The sequence below is a fragment of the Salvelinus namaycush genome, chromosome 16, assembly GCF_016432855.1.
Source record: "Salvelinus namaycush isolate Seneca chromosome 16, SaNama_1.0, whole genome shotgun sequence".
NCBI lineage: Eukaryota > Metazoa > Chordata > Actinopteri > Salmoniformes > Salmonidae > Salvelinus > Salvelinus namaycush.
In genome coordinates this window covers 35,423,836-35,446,543 of record NC_052322.1, presented here as the reverse complement: position 1 = coordinate 35,446,543, position 22,708 = coordinate 35,423,836, and the positions used below count along the sequence as shown (strand labels likewise).

General features: G+C 43.2%; 1 protein-coding gene across 1 annotated transcript in view; it reads left to right on the top strand.

Annotated features, from left to right (window-relative positions):
• LOC120061649 (dedicator of cytokinesis protein 3-like) overlaps positions 1–22,708 on the top strand; it is a 52,327-nt gene that overhangs the window by 18,988 nt on the left and 10,631 nt on the right. Inside the window, 21 exon segments of the mRNA XM_039011548.1 lie at positions 3,538–3,579; positions 3,952–4,106; positions 8,303–8,384; positions 8,568–8,628; positions 8,730–8,877; positions 10,618–10,706; positions 11,907–12,032; positions 13,930–14,054; positions 14,214–14,376; positions 14,528–14,634; positions 14,741–14,912; positions 15,046–15,143; positions 15,488–15,571; positions 15,840–15,940; positions 18,189–18,270; positions 19,141–19,311; positions 20,961–21,153; positions 21,407–21,534; positions 22,093–22,239; positions 22,333–22,431; positions 22,531–22,625. Of these exon segments, the coding sequence (XP_038867476.1) occupies positions 3,538–3,579; positions 3,952–4,106; positions 8,303–8,384; positions 8,568–8,628; positions 8,730–8,877; positions 10,618–10,706; positions 11,907–12,032; positions 13,930–14,054; positions 14,214–14,376; positions 14,528–14,634; positions 14,741–14,912; positions 15,046–15,143; positions 15,488–15,571; positions 15,840–15,940; positions 18,189–18,270; positions 19,141–19,311; positions 20,961–21,153; positions 21,407–21,534; positions 22,093–22,239; positions 22,333–22,431; positions 22,531–22,625 (2,468 nt within the window).

The window sequence follows — 22,708 nt, the reverse complement described above, 5'->3', positions numbered from 1 at the left end:
ATGTGCATGTGTGTGTGTGTGTGTGTTAGGGAATGTGCCGATTTATCAAATCATCCATAGGAAGGTGACTCATGAGAGGCGCGACTCCGCTGTTGTGGATCTAACCATTTCATCCCCCCTATTCTTTAAGCGCACGTTGCTGTCATATTGAGTTTGTCCCTCTCCCAGCACGCACGTGACTCTCACAAGCGAGAATGCGCTGTGACAACCTAGAAGAGGTTTTGTAAAAACACACACGTTGAGTTATTGTAAATTAATTACATGTTACAGTCTGGGTTACGTAAACTAATCCCATCTCCAGTTAAGAAATAATAAATAAGTTATATCTAAATGTTCTCTTGGGATTTTCAATAAGCTGTAGTAACGTAGGAGGGAGTTCTAAGCTGTACTAATGTAGGAGGGAGTTCTAAGCTGTACTAATGTAGGAGGGAGTTCTAAACTTTAGTAACGTAGGAGGGAGTTCTAAACTATATTAATGTAGGAGGGAGTTCTAAACTATATTAATGTAGGAGGGAGTTCTAAACTATAATAACGTAGGAGGGAGTTCTAAACTATATTAATGTAGGAGGGAGTTCTAAACTATATTAATGTAGGAGGGAGTTCTAAACTATATTAATGTAGGAGGGAGTTCTAAACTATAGTAATGTAGGAGGGAGTTCTAAACTATAGTAACGTAGGAGGGAGTTCTAAACTATATTAATGTAGGAGGGAGTTCTAAACTATATTAATGTAGGAGGGAGTTCTAAACTATAATAATGTAGGAGGGAGTTCTAAACTATAGTAACGTAGGAGGGAGTTCTAAACTATAGTAACGTAGGAGGGAGTTCTAAACTATAGTAATGTAGGAGGGAGTTCTAAACTATAGTAACGTAGGAGGGAGTTCTAAACTATAGTAACGTAGGAGGGAGTTCTAAACTATAGTAACGTAGGAGGGAGTTCTAAACTATAGTAACGTAGGAGGGAGTTCTAAACTATAGTAACGTAGGAGGGAGTTCTAAACTATAGTAACGTAGGAGGGAGTTCTAAACTATATTAATGTAGGAGGGAGTTCTAAACTATATTAATGTAGGAGGGAGTTCTAAACTATATTAATGTAGGAGGGAGTTCTAAACTATATTAATGTAGGAGGGAGTTCTAAACTATATTAATGTAGGAGGGAGTTCTAAACTATATTAATGTAGGAGGGAGTTCTAAGCTGTACTAATGCAGGAGGGAGTTCTAAACTATATTAATGTAGGAGGGAGTTCTAAACTATATTAATGTAGGAGGGAGTTCTAAACTATATTAATGTAGGAGGGAGTTCTAAACTATAGTAATGTAGGAGGGAGTTCTAAACTATAGTAATGTAGGAGGGAGTTCTAAACTATAATAACGTAGGCGGGAGTTCTAAACTATATTAATGTAGGAGGGAGTTCTAAACTATATTAATGTAGGAGGGAGTTCTAAACTATATTAATGTAGGAGGGAGTTCTAAACTATATTAATGTAGGAGGGAGTTCTAAACTATAGTAACGTAGGAGGGAGTTCTAAACTATAGTAACGTAGGAGGGAGTTCTAAACTATATTAATGTAGGAGGGAGTTCTAAACTATATTAATGTAGGAGGGAGTTCTAAACTATATTAATGTAGGAGGGAGTTCTAAACTATAGTAATGTAGGAGGGAGTTCTAAACTATAGTAATGTAGGAGGGAGTTCTAAACTATATTAATGTAGGAGGGAGTTCTAAACTATATTAATGTAGGAGGGAGTTCTAAACTATATTAATGTAGGAGGGAGTTCTAAGCTGTACTAATGCAGGAGGGAGTTCTAAACTATATTAATGCAGGAGGGAGTTCTAAACTATATTAATGTAGGAGGGAGTTCTAAACTATATTAATGTAGGAGGGAGTTCTAAACTATATTAATGTAGGAGGGAGTTCTAAACTATAGTAATGTAGGAGGGAGTTCTAAACTATAGTAATGTAGGAGGGAGTTCTAAACTATAATAACGTAGGAGGGAGTTCTAAACTATATTAATGTAGGAGGGAGTTCTAAACTATATTAATGTAGGAGGGAGTTCTAAACTATATTAATGTAGGAGGGAGTTCTAAACTATATTAATGTAGGAGGGAGTTCTAAACTATAGTAACGTAGGAGGGAGTTCTAAACTATATTAATGTAGGAGGGAGTTCTAAACTATATTAATGTAGGAGGGAGTTCTAAACTATAGTAATGTAGGAGGGAGTTCTAAACTATAGTAATGTAGGAGGGAGTTCTAAACTATAGTAATGTAGGAGGGAGTTCTAAACTATATTAATGTAGGAGGGAGTTCTAAACTATAGTAACGTGGGAGGGAGTTCTAAACTATAGTAACGTAGGAGGGAGTTCTAAACTATATTTATGTAGGAGGGAGTTCTAAACTATATTAATGTAGGAGGGAGTTCTAAACTATATTAATGTAGGAGGGAGTTCTAAACTATATTAATGTAGGAGGGAGTTCTAAACTATATTAATGTAGGAGGGAGTTCTAAACTATATTAATGTAGGAGGGAGTTCTAAACTGTAGTAACGTAGGGTAGGAGGGAGTTCTAAACTGTAGTAACGTAGGGTAGGAGGGAGTTCTAAACTGTAGTAACGTAGGATAGGAGGGAGTTCTAAACTGTAGTAACGTAGGGTAGGAGGGAGTTCTAAACTGTAGTAACGTAGGGTAGGAGGGAGTTCTAAACTGTAGTAACGTAGGGTAGGAGGGAGTTCTAAACTGTAGTAACGTAGGAGGGAGTTCTGAACTCTAGTAATGTAGGAGGGAGTTCTAAGCTATAGTAATGTAGGAGGAAGTTCTATACTGTAGTAATGTAGGAGGGAGTTCTAAATTAAGTTTACACCTCCAGTGAAAGAATACTCAGCCAGATCCAGAATTAGCTAAGTGTAGTCACTGCTCAGATAGATGCCCATGTCATGTTTTGGGGGAAGCCATCTTGGAAATGGTAGACCCAGTCTGACCAATAGTAAAAGGTCCAACTTCCCAGCGGTCGCCTATTATACCTGTGCCGTTTTTTGCAGCTTTGCAGGAAGATTGTTAGTGCAGTAAGTGCTTGGCCCAGAAACAACAGCGTGGAGCATCCCTGCCAAAAAGCCTCCACACTCTGTCGATGAAAGTGAGCTTGTTTTTGGCGGGATACACAGGCCTTGGCGCCTCTTCAGGCAGGAGTAAAGGAGATCTCTAAGGTTGCAGAGCACAGTGGTGTGTGTGTGTGTGACTATGTGTGTGTGAAGGTGATACAGGCTTTGTCCTCTTGTCTCCCACGGGCTAACGTTCTACCTCGTGGGCTTATTTTAGGGATACAGCTCACTGAAGCAGCCTCTTGGCAAAATTGGTGGGCGCCTTTTTATCAGATTTCATGCATCTATTGCACTATCCTACACAACAGGTGTGGGTTCTTTGTGAGGCCCGATTTGAGGTGTACAAACAGAACTAGTTTATTGATCATGAGTAAGAAGGCAATAAAATGGGTTGACTAAACTGAAATCTCTCTCTCTTTCCCTCTGTGTACCCCACAGCATGCATCCAGCCGACACAGTGGCCAGCCAAGCACAAACCAGGTATGACCTCAATTAAATCTACAACGCTAGATAACCAGTGGAGATACAGCATATGAGAACTTGACACGCCACCATTTTTTATGATTACCAACACTTTGTCACTCATTCAATTGAAAATATAATTTTACTGATAAAACACATGGCACCATTTTGAATGATCAACTTCGCCATCAACACTGCCATAAACACAAGACAAACACAAATCCATTCAATGTGAACGATCACCTACCTTGCAAACCACATCCACTATAATGTCTACTACACGGTGACAACCTTCACAGGGTAGATACACGTAGCATGTGTGCAGCAGTCGGAGCTTTGCCCCGCAGTAAGGACCTGTCTTGTTAGTGTTCGTCGTCCGTTCGTTCTCAGGGCGACAGCATGCGTCAGCGTCATGGAGACGGTTGCCATGTTCCGGTGCAGCACCACCTCTTCATCAACTTGAAGAGCTTCACCTATAACACCATCAGCGAGGACGCAGACGTCTTCTTCTCTCTCTACGACACCCGCGACAACAAACAGATCAGGTCATTACACGCACAGTCAACACTCTATACACACACAGGACACACACACAAAGGACACATTCACACACAGGACATATTCACACACCCATTATTTTAGAGAGGGCATGAATTACACACGGGTGGGGGGATGATAGGATATCAGAGAATTTAGAATTTTTCAAACAAATGAAACAGCTTTTTCCAGCACTCTTAACGCCATAATCATTGTGGCTAATTCTATGTAAAAGAAAATATATAGCATACCTCTTTGCCTGTTCAATTGTCATTTTAATTTATCAATCAAATTGATTCTTTAACAACTTGTATGCCTAGGAGTTTCTACAACTGCCACCCTTGTATATAGTCTCATAACCCAAGAATTAAAGCACATTTTGTATTTTCTAAAGTCTAGCAACCTTGCCAGCAGGCATGGCAGCTAAGATAGTTAGACAAGCTACTCTAACTTGATTGATAGTCTGAAATGGCTTGATAGCTAGTTATGAGATTGGGAGATTGGGAACCTATCTGGGCTAGCTAAAGCCACGAGGCTAGTATTATAGAGAGACAACCAAACATTTGAATTTGATTTATTCATCAAGAAGGTGTCATTGGCTAAATCAGGGATTCCAAAACTTTTTGGGCCAACGACCCCATATCTGAATATTCTCGCGACCCCATCCATGTGAAAGAAATTATGTAATTAACAGCCGGTGTTTACTTTTTTATTTGGGGCTATGGCAGCCAATTGAAAAACATTCTAACAGTATTTCTGATTTTCTCAACTCATACTCACATACTTTTAATGTTGGGCAGTTAATTGCAAATTAGTCTGACATAATGTCTGTTATCTCACCACCACTAATGAGATGGGTGTGTTTGATGCGTGTCGCATCGGAGCTTCTCAAAGTCAGGGGGCGTGGTCGACAATGTGCACCTCATCTCTGCTGTCACATCCAGCCTGGATCAATATTGGGTATTAATGCAGATGAGAGCACTGAATCCAGCTTCACACAGATATGGGCTGGCAAAGGGTAGCCTACCATTGCATTTTCTATTTTATTATTATAATTTTTTTAACCTTTACCCCTTTTTCTCCCCAATTTCGTGATAGCCAATTCGTAGTTAGTCTTGTCCCATCGCTGCAACTCCCCTACAGACTTTGGAGAGGAGAAGGTCGAGCGTCATGGGTCCTCCGAAACACGACCCTGCCAAGCTGCGCTGCTTCTTGACACACTGCTCACTCAACCCGGAAGCCAGCCGCAAGAATGTGTCGGAGGAAACACCAGCTTGCAGGCGCCTGACCTGCCACAAGGAGTCGCTAGAGTGCGATGGGATAAGGAAATCCCGGCCGGCCAAACACTCCCCTAACCCGGACGATGCTGGGCCATTGTGCGCCGCCTCATGGGTCTCCCATGAGACCAGGTATCTTTAGGTCGGAAAGTCAGAACTCTAGAAAGAGGCACGAGTTCCCGAGTTGGAATTCCGAGTTGGGTGACTGTTCAAAAGGATTTTCTTTCCGAGGTCCCAGTGGTCTCAAGTGCACTGAAGTCAGAAGTCAGATATTTTCTAGTTTCCCAGTTCTTTTTGAACACTATTTATTCCCTTTGTGTCAGGAATTGAAAATCCTCCGTAGTGACCCATGAATGCGTTGTCTACAGCATTTGGTCCAATGACATCTCGATCAGCTGTTCGATTTCACTTACCGGCATGTCAACTGAGCCAGGATCACAGTGAAACGGATTGGGAAGTAGGTCCGTCCCAAAGTGGTCTTCAAAGCGTTGGATTTGAGCAGTCATCATACTGATACTGTTTTCTGTTATTTTCTATTCATTACACAGAAAGTCAACCAAGTCTGTTTAAAAAAAATCCATTGTGAATAACAACAGTTCCTCTCTCAATGTAAAAAATATTTCCATCACCCCCCCCCTCAATAACCACCAAGCCTCAGTGTGAAATAGAACATTATCATGCTCTGATCCCATGTTTCCACATAGTTTTGTGAACAGGCGTGCGTTCAGTGGATGTGGTTTGATGTAGTTTACAATCAAAGTTACCTGCTGTAGTATATCTCCCAGTTCTGTGCTCACAGCTCTTTTGCCACCAGTTGCTCTCAGTGGATCATACAATGCGTCCATATGGGAGAACTTGAGTGCAGAGGACTGGCCGCTCTCCCGTGATAGATGGAACCCCATCTGTGTAAAAGCCCACCATTCGATCCCATATGGAATCAGTTTTTTGTCAATATAGCCATCCAGCACACTGAAAATCCCATATGCGTTTCATGCTCAGGAATCCTGACACAAAACAATATGTCCTTGTGAAAAGCATCCCACGACATGTACAGTGCCTTCGGAAAGTATTCAGACCCCTTGAATTCTTTCCACATTTTGTTATGTTACCACCTTATTTTAAAATGGTTTAAATAAAACCATTTCCTCTGCAATATATACACAATACCCCATAATAACAAAGCAAAAACACATGTTTTTTACATAAGTATTCAGACCCTTTGCTATGAGACTCTAAATTGAGCTCAGGTGCATCCTGTTTCCATTGATCATCTTTGAGATGTTTCTACAACTTGGAGTCCATAGGTGGTAAACTCAATTGCTTGGACATGACTTGGAATGACACACACCTGTCTATATCAAATCAAATGTATTTATATAGCCCTTCTTACATCAGCTGATATCTCAAAGTGCTGTACATATACCCAGCCTAAAACCCCAAACAGCAAGCAATGCAGGTGTAGAAGCACGGTGGCTAGGAAAAACTCCCTAGAAAGGCCAAAACCTAGGAAGAAACCTAGAGAGGAACCAGGCTATGAGGGGTGGCCAGTCCTCTTCTGGCTGTGCCGGGTGGAAATTATAACAGAATATACAAATATGTTGACATCCCTGTAAGTTTACATTTCTCCTTTGCCAAGATAATCCATCAACCTGACATGTGTTGCATATAAAGAAGCTGATTAAACAGCATGATCATTACATAGGTGCACCTTGTGCTGGGGACAATCAAAGGCCACTCTTAAATATGCCGTTTTTTCACACAACATAATGCCACAGATGTCCTAATTTTGAGGGAGTGTGCAATTGGCATGCTGACTGCAGGAATCTCCACCAGCGCTGTTGCCAGATAATTGAATGTTCATTTATCTACCATAAGCGGCCTCCAACGTCGTTTTAGAGAAATTGGCAGTACTTCCAACCGGCCTCACAACCGCAGACCAGGCCCTCCACGCACAGCTTCTTCACCTGAGGGATCGTCTGAGACCATCCACCAGGACAGTTGATGAAATTGAGGTGTATTTCTGTATTTCTGTAATAAAGTCCTTTTGTGGGGAAAAACTCATTTTGATTGGCTGGGCCTGGCTCCCAAGTGGGTGGGCCTATGCCCTCCTAGGCCCACCCATGGCTGCGCTCTGCCCAGTCATGTGAAATCCATAGATTAGGGCCTAATACATTTATTTCAATTGACTGATTTCCTAATATGAACTCGAACTTAGTAAAATCGTTGAAATTGTATCATTTTTCTGTTCAGTATATATATATATTTAAATATATACAGTAAGAGTCAAACGTTTGGACTTACCTACTCATTCAATGTTTTTTATTTATTGTACTATTTTCTACATTGTATAATAAATGTAAAGGCATCAGAACTATGAAATAACACGTATGGAATCATGTAGTAACAAAATAAGTGGTAATCACATCAAAATATATTTTAGATTCTTCAAAGTAGCCACCCTTTGCCCTGGTGACAGCTTTGCACACTCTTGGCATTCTCTCAACCAGCTTCATGAGGTAGTCACCTGGAATGCATTTCAATTAACAGGTGTGCCTTGTTCAAAGTACATTTTTAGAATTTCTTTCCTTCTTAATGCGTTTCAGCCAATCAGTTGTGTTGTGACAAGGTAGGGATGGTATACAGAAGATAGCCCTATTTGTTTACACACCCCCCACCCACAACATGTCACCCTTACTAGAGGGCATAGTAGACATCCCCCCCTACACACAACATGTCACCCTTACTTAGTGCAAGGCCACTTCGCTCATGTGTCATATTTACACACGATACAGGACTGCTCAGGGTTCCTTTCACTTTGTAAATAGATGATTTATCTCAATGGGACTTCCTGGTTTTAATAAGGATTCAATTAAAAACAATGTGCCTTAATTCATGTTATATTCTGTATGTTGTATCTCCCTTCTTAGTGAGAAGTTTATGGTGAGACTAAACAAAAATGGAGGGCCAAAGAACCCAGAGAAAGTGGACCGTCTGTGTGCTCTCTTCACGGTAACTCTTCGCTCTCCTCACTCACATGATGCCACTGATAGACACTCATAGGATTTTAGTTTTGGATTAGCTATTCATGGATTATGTGATTCAACAGCAATAACAGTAAAACAGCAATAATCCAAATAAATAATGTAGTTACCTAATGTGAAAACATCCATGCACTGGTTGTTTTGTCCTTAGGATCTGAGCAGTAAGGACTTGAAGAGAGACCTGTACATTGTGACACATGTCATACGAACTGGTAAGCCTTGTGAAACGGAGTAACAGAAATATCCCAATGTGATTTCCAGGAAAGCTATTACTCATATGGAGCTAATGCATTGTTGTTGTTGTTGTATCCAGGTCGTATGTTGTTGAATGACTCAAAGAAGGGTCTGCCCCACGTGCAGTACAGGAGACCGTACGGCTGTGCTGTCCTGGCCATGAGTGACGTGTTCCACACCATCACTGACCTCAAAGAGGAGAAGGACTTTGTACTCAAAGTTTACACGTGAGTCACAGTCTACATTTTAGTCATGATCTTATCCAGAGCGATTTACAATTAACCAACGTTTTTCTAAATACTAAAGCAATATTTAGCTGACACCACATACTACATGTAGCTGGAGTCCTGGTAAATATGGATGCCATCTAAATGGATGTTAGTAGCCAGAATAACTGACTACTAACAATGTAATGTGTCATCAGCCTTTTACAAAGATATCTCCATTAAAATGACTGTGAAAAGACTCCAAAAACAGCGCCATTGGTTGGAATTCCACTGTGTTTACTGAGGCATGATGTTCTACCAATGTTCTGTGAATGTTCCCAACCAAGTGCTTGACTGTGTTGATGCGCTTTGTTTTTGGACCAGAATGATAATGAAGTGTCCTCTGGAAAATCAATATCTGTTCAACCAGGGCCTAAGATTGTGCTCCTGGCGTGATGGGAATCTGGCTCCCTCTGTTAGGCACCATGCAAGAGACACTCCTGTAACCCGCCAAGCAATGAAGGCATGAGTGAGCGACAGAGAAAGAGAGTGTGAGAGTGCAAGTCAGAGAGATAGACAGAGAGAGTTAGAGATAGAGAGAGTGTGTGTGTATGAGAAAGGAGGGAGATGACACTTAGACAAATGCACTTAGACAAAGTTAGAGGACAAAGTTTGAGGAGTAGTAGAAGGGAAAATAACACTGAGCTAAGCATTCTGAGGCAGTGACTCAACAGATAGCTATAACGCATGTGTGTCCTCCTATCCTCCTTCCCTCTTCCCCCTCTCCTCCTACTCTCCTCCTCCTCTTCCTCAGCATTCGGCCTCCTCTGTCAGGACTCTGTGTCAGGGCTTTTGGATGTGGTCTAGATAGCCCGACGCTACTGATATCTACTGTTTTCGATGCCCTTTTATCCACATTGCAGAAGGACATCTAAAGGAGCTTGCTCTACACTAAATGAATTATAGAAATGAATTGCAGTATAACGTTAACTATTGTTATGATGATGATTATTATCAGCCCTATGCACGTCTCCTCAGAGGAAAAAGCGAGCAGCGTTTTGAGTGTAGAGCAGAGCTGCCACTAAACTGTCCTCCCCTATAAGGGGCTCCCGAGTTGCGCAGCGGTTTAGGCACTGCATCTCAGTGCAAGAGGCGTCACTATAGTGACGAATCCAGGCTGTATCATATCCGGTCGTGATTGGGAGTACCATAGGGCGGCGCACAATTGGCCCAGCGTCGTACGGGTTTGGCCGGGTAGGCCATCATTGTAAGTAAGAATTTGTTCTTAACTGACTTGCCTAGTTAAATAAAGGTTATATAAAAAATACAAATAAATAAGGCTCCAGCCAGTGCTTTCCCCCCATTCCTCTCCCGGGGGCCCACGGGCCTACAGTAATGAAAAAGCCTGGTGGAGAGGAAAGGAGAGGAGGAAAGGAGAGGACAGAGAGCTGTCTGTCAACTCAGCTTAGAGGCCTGTGCTTTTGGGGTAATGTGCTGCTTGATAGCATGTCCCCCCACTGGTATCTTTTCTCCAGGAGGAAAACGCTTCAGGGACACAACCGTCCACATCTGTCCATCTCTCCCCCTCTAATGTGTGTGTCATTAATGCTTCTCTCTATTTTCTCTCTATTTTCTCTCTTTCTTCTCTGTATCTTCTCTGTATCTTCTCTCTATCTTCTCTGTCTTCTCTCTACCATCTCTCTATTGTCTCTCTGTCTTCTCTCTGTCTTCCCTCTGTCTTCTCTCTATCTTTTTCTCCAGATGTAATAATGAGAACGAGTGGTTTCAGATCCACGAGAACATCATACGCAAGTCCAGCACAAAGTACTCGGCCCCTAGCACCAACTATGGTACATATGATGATCATTCATCCTCTGGGGCCAGGGTTTTGGTCCGTTCCATTTCAATGGCAATCAATTCAGGAAGTAATTGTAATTCCATTTCAAGAACTTGAGAAATCCTAATTGAAGAAAAATGTCAGTTTTCCATTTTTTTAAATTGAAATGCCAATTAGTCTCCTAAATTGACTGAATTGAAATGGACTTCTAGGACATTACATGTTAAAGGATGTGAATAACCAACTGACAAAGAAGGTAAAGTATATAGAACGTTTCGTTTCAGCTTTGAGACATAGACGTTACCGGCCATATCTGTCTTAGAGGTCCTCCAAGGTTAAATCAGATATTCATTGTCATAATGGCGTCTTGATCACCATGACTATGTCAATCAGCATTAAGGACAAGCTGAAGGAAAGGGCTCTCATTATTGACGTTTCACTGCACATGTACAGGATACATCCACAATGTGATGATGCAGAGGAAATGTGCTCTGTGGTTCCACATGTCAGTTCAAACAGACCTCCATTTTAGTTAGACTGATAGAATGTCTGTGTTGCATGCATCTTCATGTTGCTCAGTGTTGTCTTTCTTGTGTTTCACACTGGTATATTTCTGTAGCATAATATGAGTCACTGAATTCCGTCATCTTGTCTTGTTCCATACCCTTCTCTCTTTTTCTATTCCTAATGCCACCCCACCTTTTTTTCTCTCTCCTTTCCCCGCTGTGACTTTATCTCTCCATCCATGCTCCTGTCTGTCTCTTCCTCCCCCGCACTCTGACTAATGTCCCTTAAATACCCCTCTATTCCTCCCTCCCCTCGTTCTCTCTTTCATTCTCTCTCTCCTCTCTCTTTCTCTATCCCTTATCCTTCTCCTCCTCTTCCTATTTCCCTCCCTCCCTCCCCCCTGCCCCTGTCCATGCCTCCTCTCTCCATCCCTTCATTCCCTCCCTCCCTTCACTCCCTCCCTCCCTCTCCATCCCTTCACTCCCTCCCTCCCTTCACTCCCTCTCCATCCCTTCACTCCCTCCATCCCTTCACTCATTCTCTCTCTCCTCTCTCTTTCTCTCTGTCCCTTTTAATTCTCCTCCCTCTCCCCTCTCTTCCTCTTTCCCCCCTCTCACTTCCTCCCTCCCTTCCCCCTTCCCCCTGCCTCTCTCCATCCCTTCACTCCCTTAAATCCCTCTCTCCCTCCCTCTCCATCACTTCCCAGGCCTCATCATCTCTCTACAGCTGCTGCGGGGGGAACTGGATCAGATCAGGAGGGAGAACCAGGCTGTGTTCAGCAGGTCTCTGGCCATCACACGCAAACTGGGCTTCCCTGATGTCATCATGCCAGGTGAGGGGTAGGGGATAGGGAGTAGTTGGTAGGGGATAGGGAGTAGAGGGTAGGGTGTAGGGGGTAGGGAGAAAGGAGGAGTTCCAGAAAATATGGCTTGTGTTTCATTCAAGGGAAGTGATTATTTAAGGGGGAATAAGCAGATGTTCAGAAGGACACCAGTTGCATTGACACAGTTGGACACCAGTCTCAGTCCAAAATGCTCAAAATCAGATGTTTCACTTGAAATAAACACTCAGCAGGAGTTAGGCCTGTACTGAAGAGAATGTAGGCTAGGTGTTTCCTACTTTCGACAACATTTGGGTCAGAGGCTGAAAGAGATTATCTGGTGCTTTTGTATACTTTTTAGCCAGTAGTTCTGACAGTAGCACCCACGAGCCAAAAGTGGTCTCGGAAAATTGCGGACTATGTCACATATATGCAGATATGTTCTCTCTCTTTCTGTCACATATATGCAGATATGTACTCTCTCTTTCTCTCTCAATTCAATTTGCTTTATTGGCATGACGTAACAATGTACATATTGCCAAAGCTTACTTTGGATATTTACAATATTAAGATAATAAGAATCAAAATTGTCAACAGGACAACAGTAACAACAATAACCAAGTGTCAAAATAACCATACACTGAATAATAACAATAAGCATACAGTAGAGGACATGTGCAGGTTGATTGGTCTGTCAGACACTGTCCCTCATCTTATGGCAGGCAGCTCCCTCTCTCTCTCTGCTGTGTCCATTGAGCCGTTGGGCCTGCCCTGCAACCTCATTGGATAACGCTGGGCAGCCGTCTTGATTACTGTCACTCAAATTCTGTCACTCATTGGCTATAACTCAAATTACTAGGGGGCTGGCCCACGTGGGGGGGAACGTAGGGAAATGGCGTGGCACAGCTTTGGGAAATCAGTTGCTTTCAAACTAGGGATTTTGTGGCTAAATGAGGTAAGACAGTAATTATTATCATGGATTATGCATGTAGGAACAACACATTGACACATCCAGCCCAAAGCGGGAGATTTAAACAATTATTTCTTAGTCTCCAAAGTACCGGAGCATGTCTTTAAACTGTGACCATTTGTAAACAAACAACAAAGATCTTCAAAGATTCTGTCAAAGGAGTGAAGGGCCATAAAGTGTGTGTTTGTTTCTTCATTTGGCATCACTCTTTTAGGGTTCCACTTGGATGAATACTACAGTGTACACACACACACACACACACACACACACACACACACACACACACACACCCTTTCACTCCGATTTAAAATACCTCCCAATACCCCTGTCAGTGACTCATCTGTCCCCAAGGAAATGAGTAAGATATAAATAACAGTAATCTGATCTTATAAATAACTGCAATATCTTCTTTCACTGTAGTCATTGATATCTTTTCCATTAAGCACTGACTCACATAGGGTGCTGAGACAGTTATTATGAGCTACTGTGTATATTAGAACTCAGGAGGGCCATTTTTTATTGACAAGAACAATAATGTTTGGTGTCAGCGCCGCATCCTAATTCATAATGTCCACACTCATCTGAGCTACCCCAGGATCCCTTAGTTTTTCCAGCCAGATGGCTTACTTCCGCAATTTTTTTAAGACGTTGCCTATAGGCATACGTAGCTCCACGTTCGGGGATATCCCAGACTTAGGATCACTTGAGGCTGAGGTAAATTATAGAAGGCAAAAACCACAGAGTATAAAGTAAAGATAAACTAACAATTCCGTGCACATGAAACATTAATTTGGTTCTGTCATAGGCTTCGAACTTGTGGAGATGTTATTGTCTCGTGGGCATTCTAAGGCCTGTTCCTCTGAACTGTAGGGACACTGTAGAGAGAGAATTCTCTAGAACAGAACACTGTCATGGCTTGACTGTGTGTCCTTATCCTAGGTGACACTCGTAATGACCTGTACCTGACCCTGGAGCGAGGGGACTTTGAGAGGGGGGGCAAGAGTGTCCAGAAAAATATTGAGGTCACTGTGTATGTGCTTTACGCCGATGGGGACACACTCAAGGTAACAGAGAACATTTCTGTTGGTTTGTCGTAATTGATTTGGATTTCATGATTTAAACCATTTGACAGACCATTACACCATTATCCATCTATCTATCCATTCACCCACCCATCCATCCATTCTAAAGAGTGCCTGTCCTCTCTCTATTCCCCACATCAGGACTGTATCAGTCTGGGTAGTGGGGAGCCCAACACCAGTGAACACCGCTCTTTTGTCCTGTACCACAACAACAGCCCTCGCTGGAGTGAGATGATTAAACTACCCATCCCCATAGACCGCTTCAGAGGATCACATCTGCGCTTTGAGTTCAGACACTGTTCCAGTATGTCAACAACACTGGACAGGATTTAGAAATTAAGTTATTATTGTTATCATTATTATTAACTTGATAGCAATACAGAATTGTGTCTGGTATTGTTTATGCTGTGTAGATGGCATAAACTATACAGTAATTCCTTTGTGTCTCTCCTCAGCTAAAGACAAAGGGGAGAAGAAGCTGTTTGGTTTTGCCTTCACTCCTCTTATGAGGGAGGATGGGACCACGCTGTCAGACGAGAGCCATGAGCTCTATGTCTATAAGGTGGGGTCATAGGCGACACAGACATGCACACACAGGCTTACATATTCTACATTATTCTCTGTAATTTCTATCTAACACGTTTCTCTGTTGTGCCTCTGTTGCCCAGTGTGATGAGAATGCAACGTTCAGCAACCAGGGCCTGTACCTGAGCATGCCCTGCTGTAAAGAGGACTTCAACAGCTGCCCCAACCTGCCCTCCACCCTGCCCTTCCAGAGGAACCCCAAGGAGACCTTCTGGGTCTCCACACAGCTCTGCTCCACCAAGCTCACTCAGAACGGTAAGGCCAGCTCACTACACTGTATTGTACATCCCACCACACTCAATAACAGAGAATTCACTAGCCTAGCCTCGAACTTTACCCAGAGCTTCACACATGTTTTTGTGTCTATTCTATTCTGCTCTTTTTCCAGTGGACCTCCTGGCTCTGCTGAACTGGAAAGCCCACCCTGACAGGGTGTTAGACATCTTGGGTCAACTACGCCACATCAATGGAGAGGAGATTGTCAAGGTAACACTCTTATTCAATCAATACATCTAGGAAAGACTCCTCTTTGTTGTTTGGCCAAACACTAACAGATCTGTGACTAGCCTATGTTATTGGGTTTGGGGAACTATGATGGTGTAATGCACGTGTCAAACTCATTCCACGGATGGCCGAGTGTCTGCGGGTTTTTGCTCCTCCCTTGTACTTGATTGATGAATTAAGGTCACTAATTAGTAAGTAACTCCCCTCACCTGGTTGTCTAGGTCTTAATTGAGAGGAAAAAACAAAAACCTGTGGACACTAGGGCCTCCATGGAATGAGTCTGACACCCCTGGTTTAATGATTGAGCTGGCTCTTCTCCCCTGCAGTTCCTACGAGATGTCCTGGATACACTATTTTGTCTCCTGGATGACAACACAGATAAATACGGACCACTGGTTTTCCAGTCATTGGTATGTCAAGATGGAGAGACCAACCTCATTCAATGTAATGGAATGTCGTGTGTGTGTGTGTGTTTATGTATGTGTGTGACTCACATGTGTGAGTGTGCACACATGCGTGAATGCATGTGGTGTGGCTGCAGCATACTCACATTTTCTCCAGTATGGCTAAACCCTATCTTATGTTTAAACCCTATCTTATGTTTAAACCCTATCTTATGTTTAAACCCTATCTTATGTTTAAACCCTATCTTATGTCTGTCTGTCTTTGTGCACTCAGGTGTTTATCATCAACCTGCTCAGGGACAGTCGTTTCTACCACTTCCGGCCTGTTATGGAGGCATACATACAGAACCACTTTGCAGGAGCTCTGGCCTACAAGTAATGTACCACTTACGGTCAGGTCCAAAATTATTGGCACCCTTGATAAAGACGAACAAATAAGACTGTATAAAATACATTATTAATATACTGAGCTATAGTGCATTAGGAAAGTATTCAGACCCCCTTGACTTTTTCCACATTTTGTTACATTACAGCCTTATTCTAAAATTGAGTAAATTGTTTGTTTTCTCATCAGTCTACACACAATACCCCATAATGACAAAGCAAAACCAGTTTTTTAAAAACATTTTTGCACATTTACAAAAATTTTTTTTTTTTAAATATCACATTTACTTAATTAAGTATTCGGTCTGTTGACAGACCCTTTACTCAGTACTTTGTGAAGCTCCTTTCGCAGCGATTACAGCCTCGAGTCGTCTTGGGTATGACGCTACAAGCTTGGCACACCTGTATTTGGGGAGTTTCTCCCATTCTTCTTTGCAGATCTTCTCAAGCTCTGTCAGGTTGGATGGGGAGCGTCGGTGCACAGCTATTTTCAGGTCTCTCCAGAGATGTTCGATCGTGTTCAAGTCCAGGCTCTGGCTGGGCCACTCAAGGACATTCAGAGACTTGTACCGAAGCCACTCCTGCATTGTCTTGGCTGTGTGCTGAATGTCATTGTCAGACCAGAGAATCTTGTTTCTCATGGTCTGAGAGTCTTTAGGTGCCTTTTGGCAAACTCCAAGCGGGCTGTCATGTGCCTTTTACTAAGAAGTGGCTTCCATCTGGCCATTCTACCATAAAGGCCTAATTGGTGGTGCTGCAGAGATGGTTGTCCTTCTGGAAGCTTCTCCCATCTCCACAGAGGAACTCTGGAGCCATGTCAGAGTGACCATCGGGTTCTTGGTCACATCCCTGACCAAGGCCCTTCTCCCCCGATTGCTCAGTTTGGCCGGGCAGCCAGCTCTAGGAAGAGTCTTGGTGGTTCCAAACTTCTTCCACTTAAAAATGATGGAGGCCACTGCGTTCTTGGGGACCTTCAGGTCCAGGTTTTTGGCTAAAATGTCCGGGTACAGGCTGATATCTCCTAGCATGTTCCTAGCATGTAGACAAAGGGCATTGCCAAAATCCTGAAGTATCCCTTTAATAAGGGCCCCAGGACCAGTGGAAACAAAAGAGCCCAATAACATCAAATATCCAACACCATATTTTACAGTAGGTATGGGGTTGTTTTCTGCTCATGCGTTCTCATTTCGATGCCTTATCCCCCCCCCCCCCACCCCCCCACAGGGCACAGACGTCAATTCCACACAGACGTCAATTCAATGTCTATTCCACATTGGTTCAACGCAATTTCATTAAAATGACGTGGAAACAACATTGATTCAACCAGTGTGTTCCCAGTGTCATCCAACAAATATAAATGCCTGGAGTTTGCTAAAAGGTATTGGCACTTGGATTGGAAGCGGTGCGTGCTATGGTCAGATGATATGAAAATAGAGCTCTTTGCCCATGCACACCAGTGGTGGGTTTGGCATCAACATGAGAATGCATGAGCAGAAAACAACCCCATACCTACTGTAAAATATGGTGTTGGATCTTTGATGTTATGGGGCTATTTTGCTTTTTAAGGTCATGAACTTTACTCTGTACCAGGACAAAAACCTGATTGCCTCTGCCAGGAGGCTAAAACTTGGCCGCAATTGGATCTTCCAGCAAGACAATAACCCCAAGCACACATCAAAATCCACAAAGAAATGGTTCATTGGCCGGAAAAATAACATTTACAATGACCATCTCAGTCTCCGGACTTGAAACCCCTTGAAAACCTGCGGTTTAAATTGAAGAAGGCAGCCGGAGGAAATCAAGGATCTGGATGGATTCTGTATGGAGGGAGGGTCTAAGATCCCTCCCAACGTGTTCTCCAACTCAGAAAACTTTAGACATTATAATCTAAAGTCACAGTGGATCAGAGGAGGTTTCCAGATGGAGGAAGAGTAGAGATATCTTATGACAGAGAGTCATCAATATGTATTGATATGTTTGCATTGCAGAATACTGACATGAATTATGATACAGAGGTTTGCGCTTTGATACTGTAATGGTCATGTAAAGGGATATTGTAAGGCCTAAAGAAAGCACACAACCAAACTCAAACCACCACACTACACATAATATATAATAATATCTTTATCAAGGGTGCCAATAATGTTGGACCTGACTATGACACCAGTGTACATTTTCTTTGTCTTATATGGCCATGGAATACCCCATGTTTAACACTCTTTACTCTGTGTTCTTGTAGAGAGCTGATTCGCTGTCTGAAGTGGTACATGGACCGCTCTGCTGAGGTTGTCAGACAGGATCACATCCAGGAGGCCATGAGGGTAAGGCTCACATCACATCTGTTGTCAGACAGGATCACATCCAGGAGGCCATGATTGTAAGGCTCACATCACATCTGAGGTTGTCAGACATGATCACATCCAAGAGGCCATGAGGTTAAGGCTCACATCACATCTGTTGCCAGACAGGATCACATCCAGGGGGCCATGCTGGTAAGGCTCACATCACATCTGAGGTTGTCAGACAGGATCACACCCAGGAGGCCATGATGGTAAGGCTCACATCACATCTCATCTGAGGTTGTCAGACAGGACCACATCCAGGAGGTCATGAGGGTAAGGCTCACATCACATCGAAGGTTGTCAGACAGGACCACATCCAGGAGGTCATGAGGGTAAGGCTCACATCACATCGAAGGTGGTCGGACAGGACCACATCCAGGAGGTCATGAGGGTAAAGCTCACATCACATCAGGACATGAGAGGAGGTCTGGACAAACAGAGTGAACCCACACACTGTTAGACTCCCAACATGTATTTCTTTACCAAACATGGAACGTTTAGACCTCACACCTATAGATGAAAGGAAATATGACATGAATGTCAAAATAGACAGTATAATCTAAAGCCACGGTAGATCAGGGGAGGTTTCCAGATGGATGAAGACTAGATATATCTTATGACAGGGAATCATCAATATGTATTGATATGTTTGCATTGCAGAATACTGACATGAATTATGATACCAAGGTTTGCTCTTTGATGCTGTAGTGGTCAAATAAAGGTATATTGTATTACAAGGCCTAAAGAAAGGAACACAACCCAACTCAAACCACCACACTACAGATAATATAAAGATACTTGTATTTTACAGGTAATTGTATCCTGTTTCGTCCTCTGTCCACCCTCCAGGCTCTGGAGTACCTGTTGAAGTTTATCGTCCAGTCTCGGATCCTGTACTCGCGAGCGACCTGTGGTATGGAGGAGGAGCTGTTCAGGGCCAGCATCCAGGAGCTCTTCCAGTCCATCCGCTTTGTGTTGAGTCTGGACAGCCGCAGCTCAGAGACCCTCGTCTTCACACAGGTCAGAACATCAGCACTTCCGGTCTGTCTCTAGCTTGTCTTTATCCCCGAAGGCCGAGATGCCCTCATATTCTACATAGACAGATCAGTGCATTTTGACTGGACTATTATGAGCTTATCGGCTCCTTTGTTCTATCTTTGTGGTAATTTAGCTTTGATTCAATTGATTCATTTATTACTAATTTGTCATTAATTTAATGTAGTTTCATTTCTTTCTGTTGCTTTCCTGTAAAGCACCTTAAAGGTTAAATCTGGGAACGAAAAACGGTCCACCTCTTTCTCCAATTGTATTTTTTATATTTTAATTGTATTTTGTAAAAAAAAAAAAAATCCCCCTTCTTGTGATATCCAATTACGATCTTGTCTCATCATTGCAACTCCCCAACGTGCTTGGGAGAAGCAAAGGTCAAGTCATCAGTCGTCCGAAACATGACCCACCTAAACAGCGCTTCTTAACACCCACCCGCTTAACCCGGAAGCCAGCCGCACCAATTTGTCGGCGGAAACACCATTCAACTGACAACCGAAATCAGCCTGCAGGCGCCCAGCCAGGCCAAATCGAGTCGCTAGAGCGCGAAGAGCCAAGTAAAACCCCCCCGGCCAAACCCTCCCCTAACACGGATGACGCTGGGCCAATTGTGCTCCGCCCTATGGGACTCCTGGACACGGCCGATTGTGACACAGCCTGGGATCGAACCCAGGTCAAGCACCTCGATGCAGTGCCTTAGACCGCTGAGCCACTCGGGAGGCCCCTCTTTCTCAATTTTCAAACAGAAATGTGGTGTGCCTTTGCCTATGCTATGATCAACATAGCTAGTTCATTATCTACCCTAGCCACTGTAGCTAGCCAGTAACTCCTCCAGTATGTGTTGATGTCATTTCACAGGATTTGTTTTTGAACAGAAGCTGTAGAGATCGATGTGGCACTTCTGTAGCCAAATATCTTATTACTCTTTTTTTTAAAGCATTAAATTACCTGGTATAATGGTGCATTGATCAGTTATACAGTTTAAAGCTGTTATTTTTGAATTTTTGCCCAAAGTCGACCTTTAATGCATATATAATTCAGTGGAGGCTGGTGGGAGGAGATATAGGAGGACAGGCTCATTGTAATGGCTGAAATTGAATAAATGGAACGGTATCAAACATATGGAAACCACATGTTTGACTCCGTTCCATTAATTCAATTTCAGCCATTACAATGAGCCTGTCCTCCTACAGCTTCTCCCACCAGCCTCCGCTGATATACTTTGTATAATTTTATTTTTGTTCTGATCCCTCTTTTTAATGTTGTGATCAACTGCATGGTTTTCTATGGTAGACATGCTCCAGGTCTCTCTCGTCTCAGTTAGCAGTTGCTCTCTGTCAGCTGTCAACCTCCCTCGATAAGATATTTGTTACCCTGCCCTGTTTTGGCTTACATTCTTCTTATGGTCCATTTAAGACGTATGTATCCCTGTTTGGATGTTATAGTCCTATAACTCCCTTATGGCATAGTGTCATTTATAGAATGGAGGAATACAATTGATCTAGACCTGCTTCTCCCTGTCTCTCTGCCCTTCTCTCTTTGCCTCTCTGTCTCCCTCTGTCTGTCTGTCTGTTCTCCTTGTCTCTCCCTCCCTTCTTGTCTCTTCTCCTTGACCCTGTCAGGCGGCGTTATTGAACAGTTTCCCAGACATCTTTGACGAGCTGCTGCAGATGTTCACAGTGCAGGAGGTGGCTGAGTATGTCCGGGGCACCCTGGGGAGCATGCCCAGTACGGTGGACATCGGTCAGTCTATGGACGTGGTCAAACTGCAGTCTATCGCCCGCACCGTCGAGAGCAGGCTCTTCTTCTTCCCTGGTAAGACTGAAGACTACAGGACAACTTTACTAACACCAAATGAAACTGTGAACACTGTTAGATGCTCCTAAAGTGGGAATGTAATAGATTGTTTTACCTGTAACTGGTTCTTTGTCAGGACAAAGAATCTAAAAGGCAAAGGCTAAAGCTGGTTAAAATCTTTCTACAATTGATCCTTCACTCTCTCCCCCTCTCCCTCTCTCTCCATACTCCTCCCATTCTCTTCCCCTCTTCCTCTCTCTCCCCCTCTCAGAGTCTCGTAGTATTTTGCTGCCGGTGGTCCTGCATCACATCCACCTGCACCTGCGCCAGCAGAGGGAGCTGCTGATCTGCTCAGGAATCCTCACTAGCATCTTCTCCATCATCAATACCAGCGCTATGGTACATCACATCACCACTGAATCTACTGCAGTAGAAGAGATTGGAGTTGAAGTTGTCCTAATCCTCATCATTAGGGGGATGAAATTATGTCTGACCCTGTATCAGTGGTTAGGGGCTACTTCTCTGTAACAAAAGCTGGTACCATAACTGGTTACTATAACACCTACAGTATTGTATCTATAGTATCCCAGCTAAACAATCTTTTCACATTTCTTGTATCAAATGGAATTAAAGATGGGATGACAGACTAGTTGGTAAAACTTTATACACTGCCAAGGCTGGTTAAGGCAATTATAATACCATGTCATTGTTCAGACATTATTGTCAAGACATTATTTTGTAGGCCACTTTACGTTGTGTGCTGAATTAATATTTTAATTGGTCTGTCGAACGGCTTATACAAATTAATGAATTATTCATTCAATTCCTTCTCACTCGATCTCTCTCTCTCTTTCCTCCTCTTCTCTCCTTCTCTCTATCTCTCTCTCTGCCCCTCCCACTCTCTCCTTCCTATTTCCTCACCTCTCCCCCATCGTTTCTCTCTCCCCCTCTTCCTAGGAGTCTTCTGTTCAGGAGGAGGTAGAGATGATGGTGGAGAGCCTGTTGGATGTTCTGCTCCAGACTCTGTTGTCCATCATGTCCAAGTCTCAGTCTCTGGAGACAGCTAGGGGGCAGCGCTGTCCCCAGTGCACGGCTGAGATCACGGTCAGAGACTCTCCTCTCCTACACTACATGAAAAAGATAATGTTTTGTAATGCATGGAACCTCACTGATATGGAAGTGTTTCTGCCTGTCCAGGGGGAGTATGTGTCCACTCTGCTGTCTCTACTTAGACAGATGACAGAGGTCCACTTCCACCACCTGCTCAACAACTTCCACAGCAAAGAGGAACTCAAGGTGAGAGCTACAGTCTCAGTCTGATTTAGGAACCCGGGGCTGAGCTATAATATGTAGATGATAATGTACACAATACTCACTACCTCCATTGACTTCCAGGAGTTCATGTTGAAGATCTTCTGTGTGTTCCGGAACCTGATGAAGCTCACCATCTTCCCCCGAGACTGGAGTGTCATGAGGCTTCTGACCAGTCAGTAAGTCTGACTCACATTAGCTGTAACACTGCCTTCATATGGCCTCCTATAGGAGATAAGGGAAAATATGCAGCTATGAGATG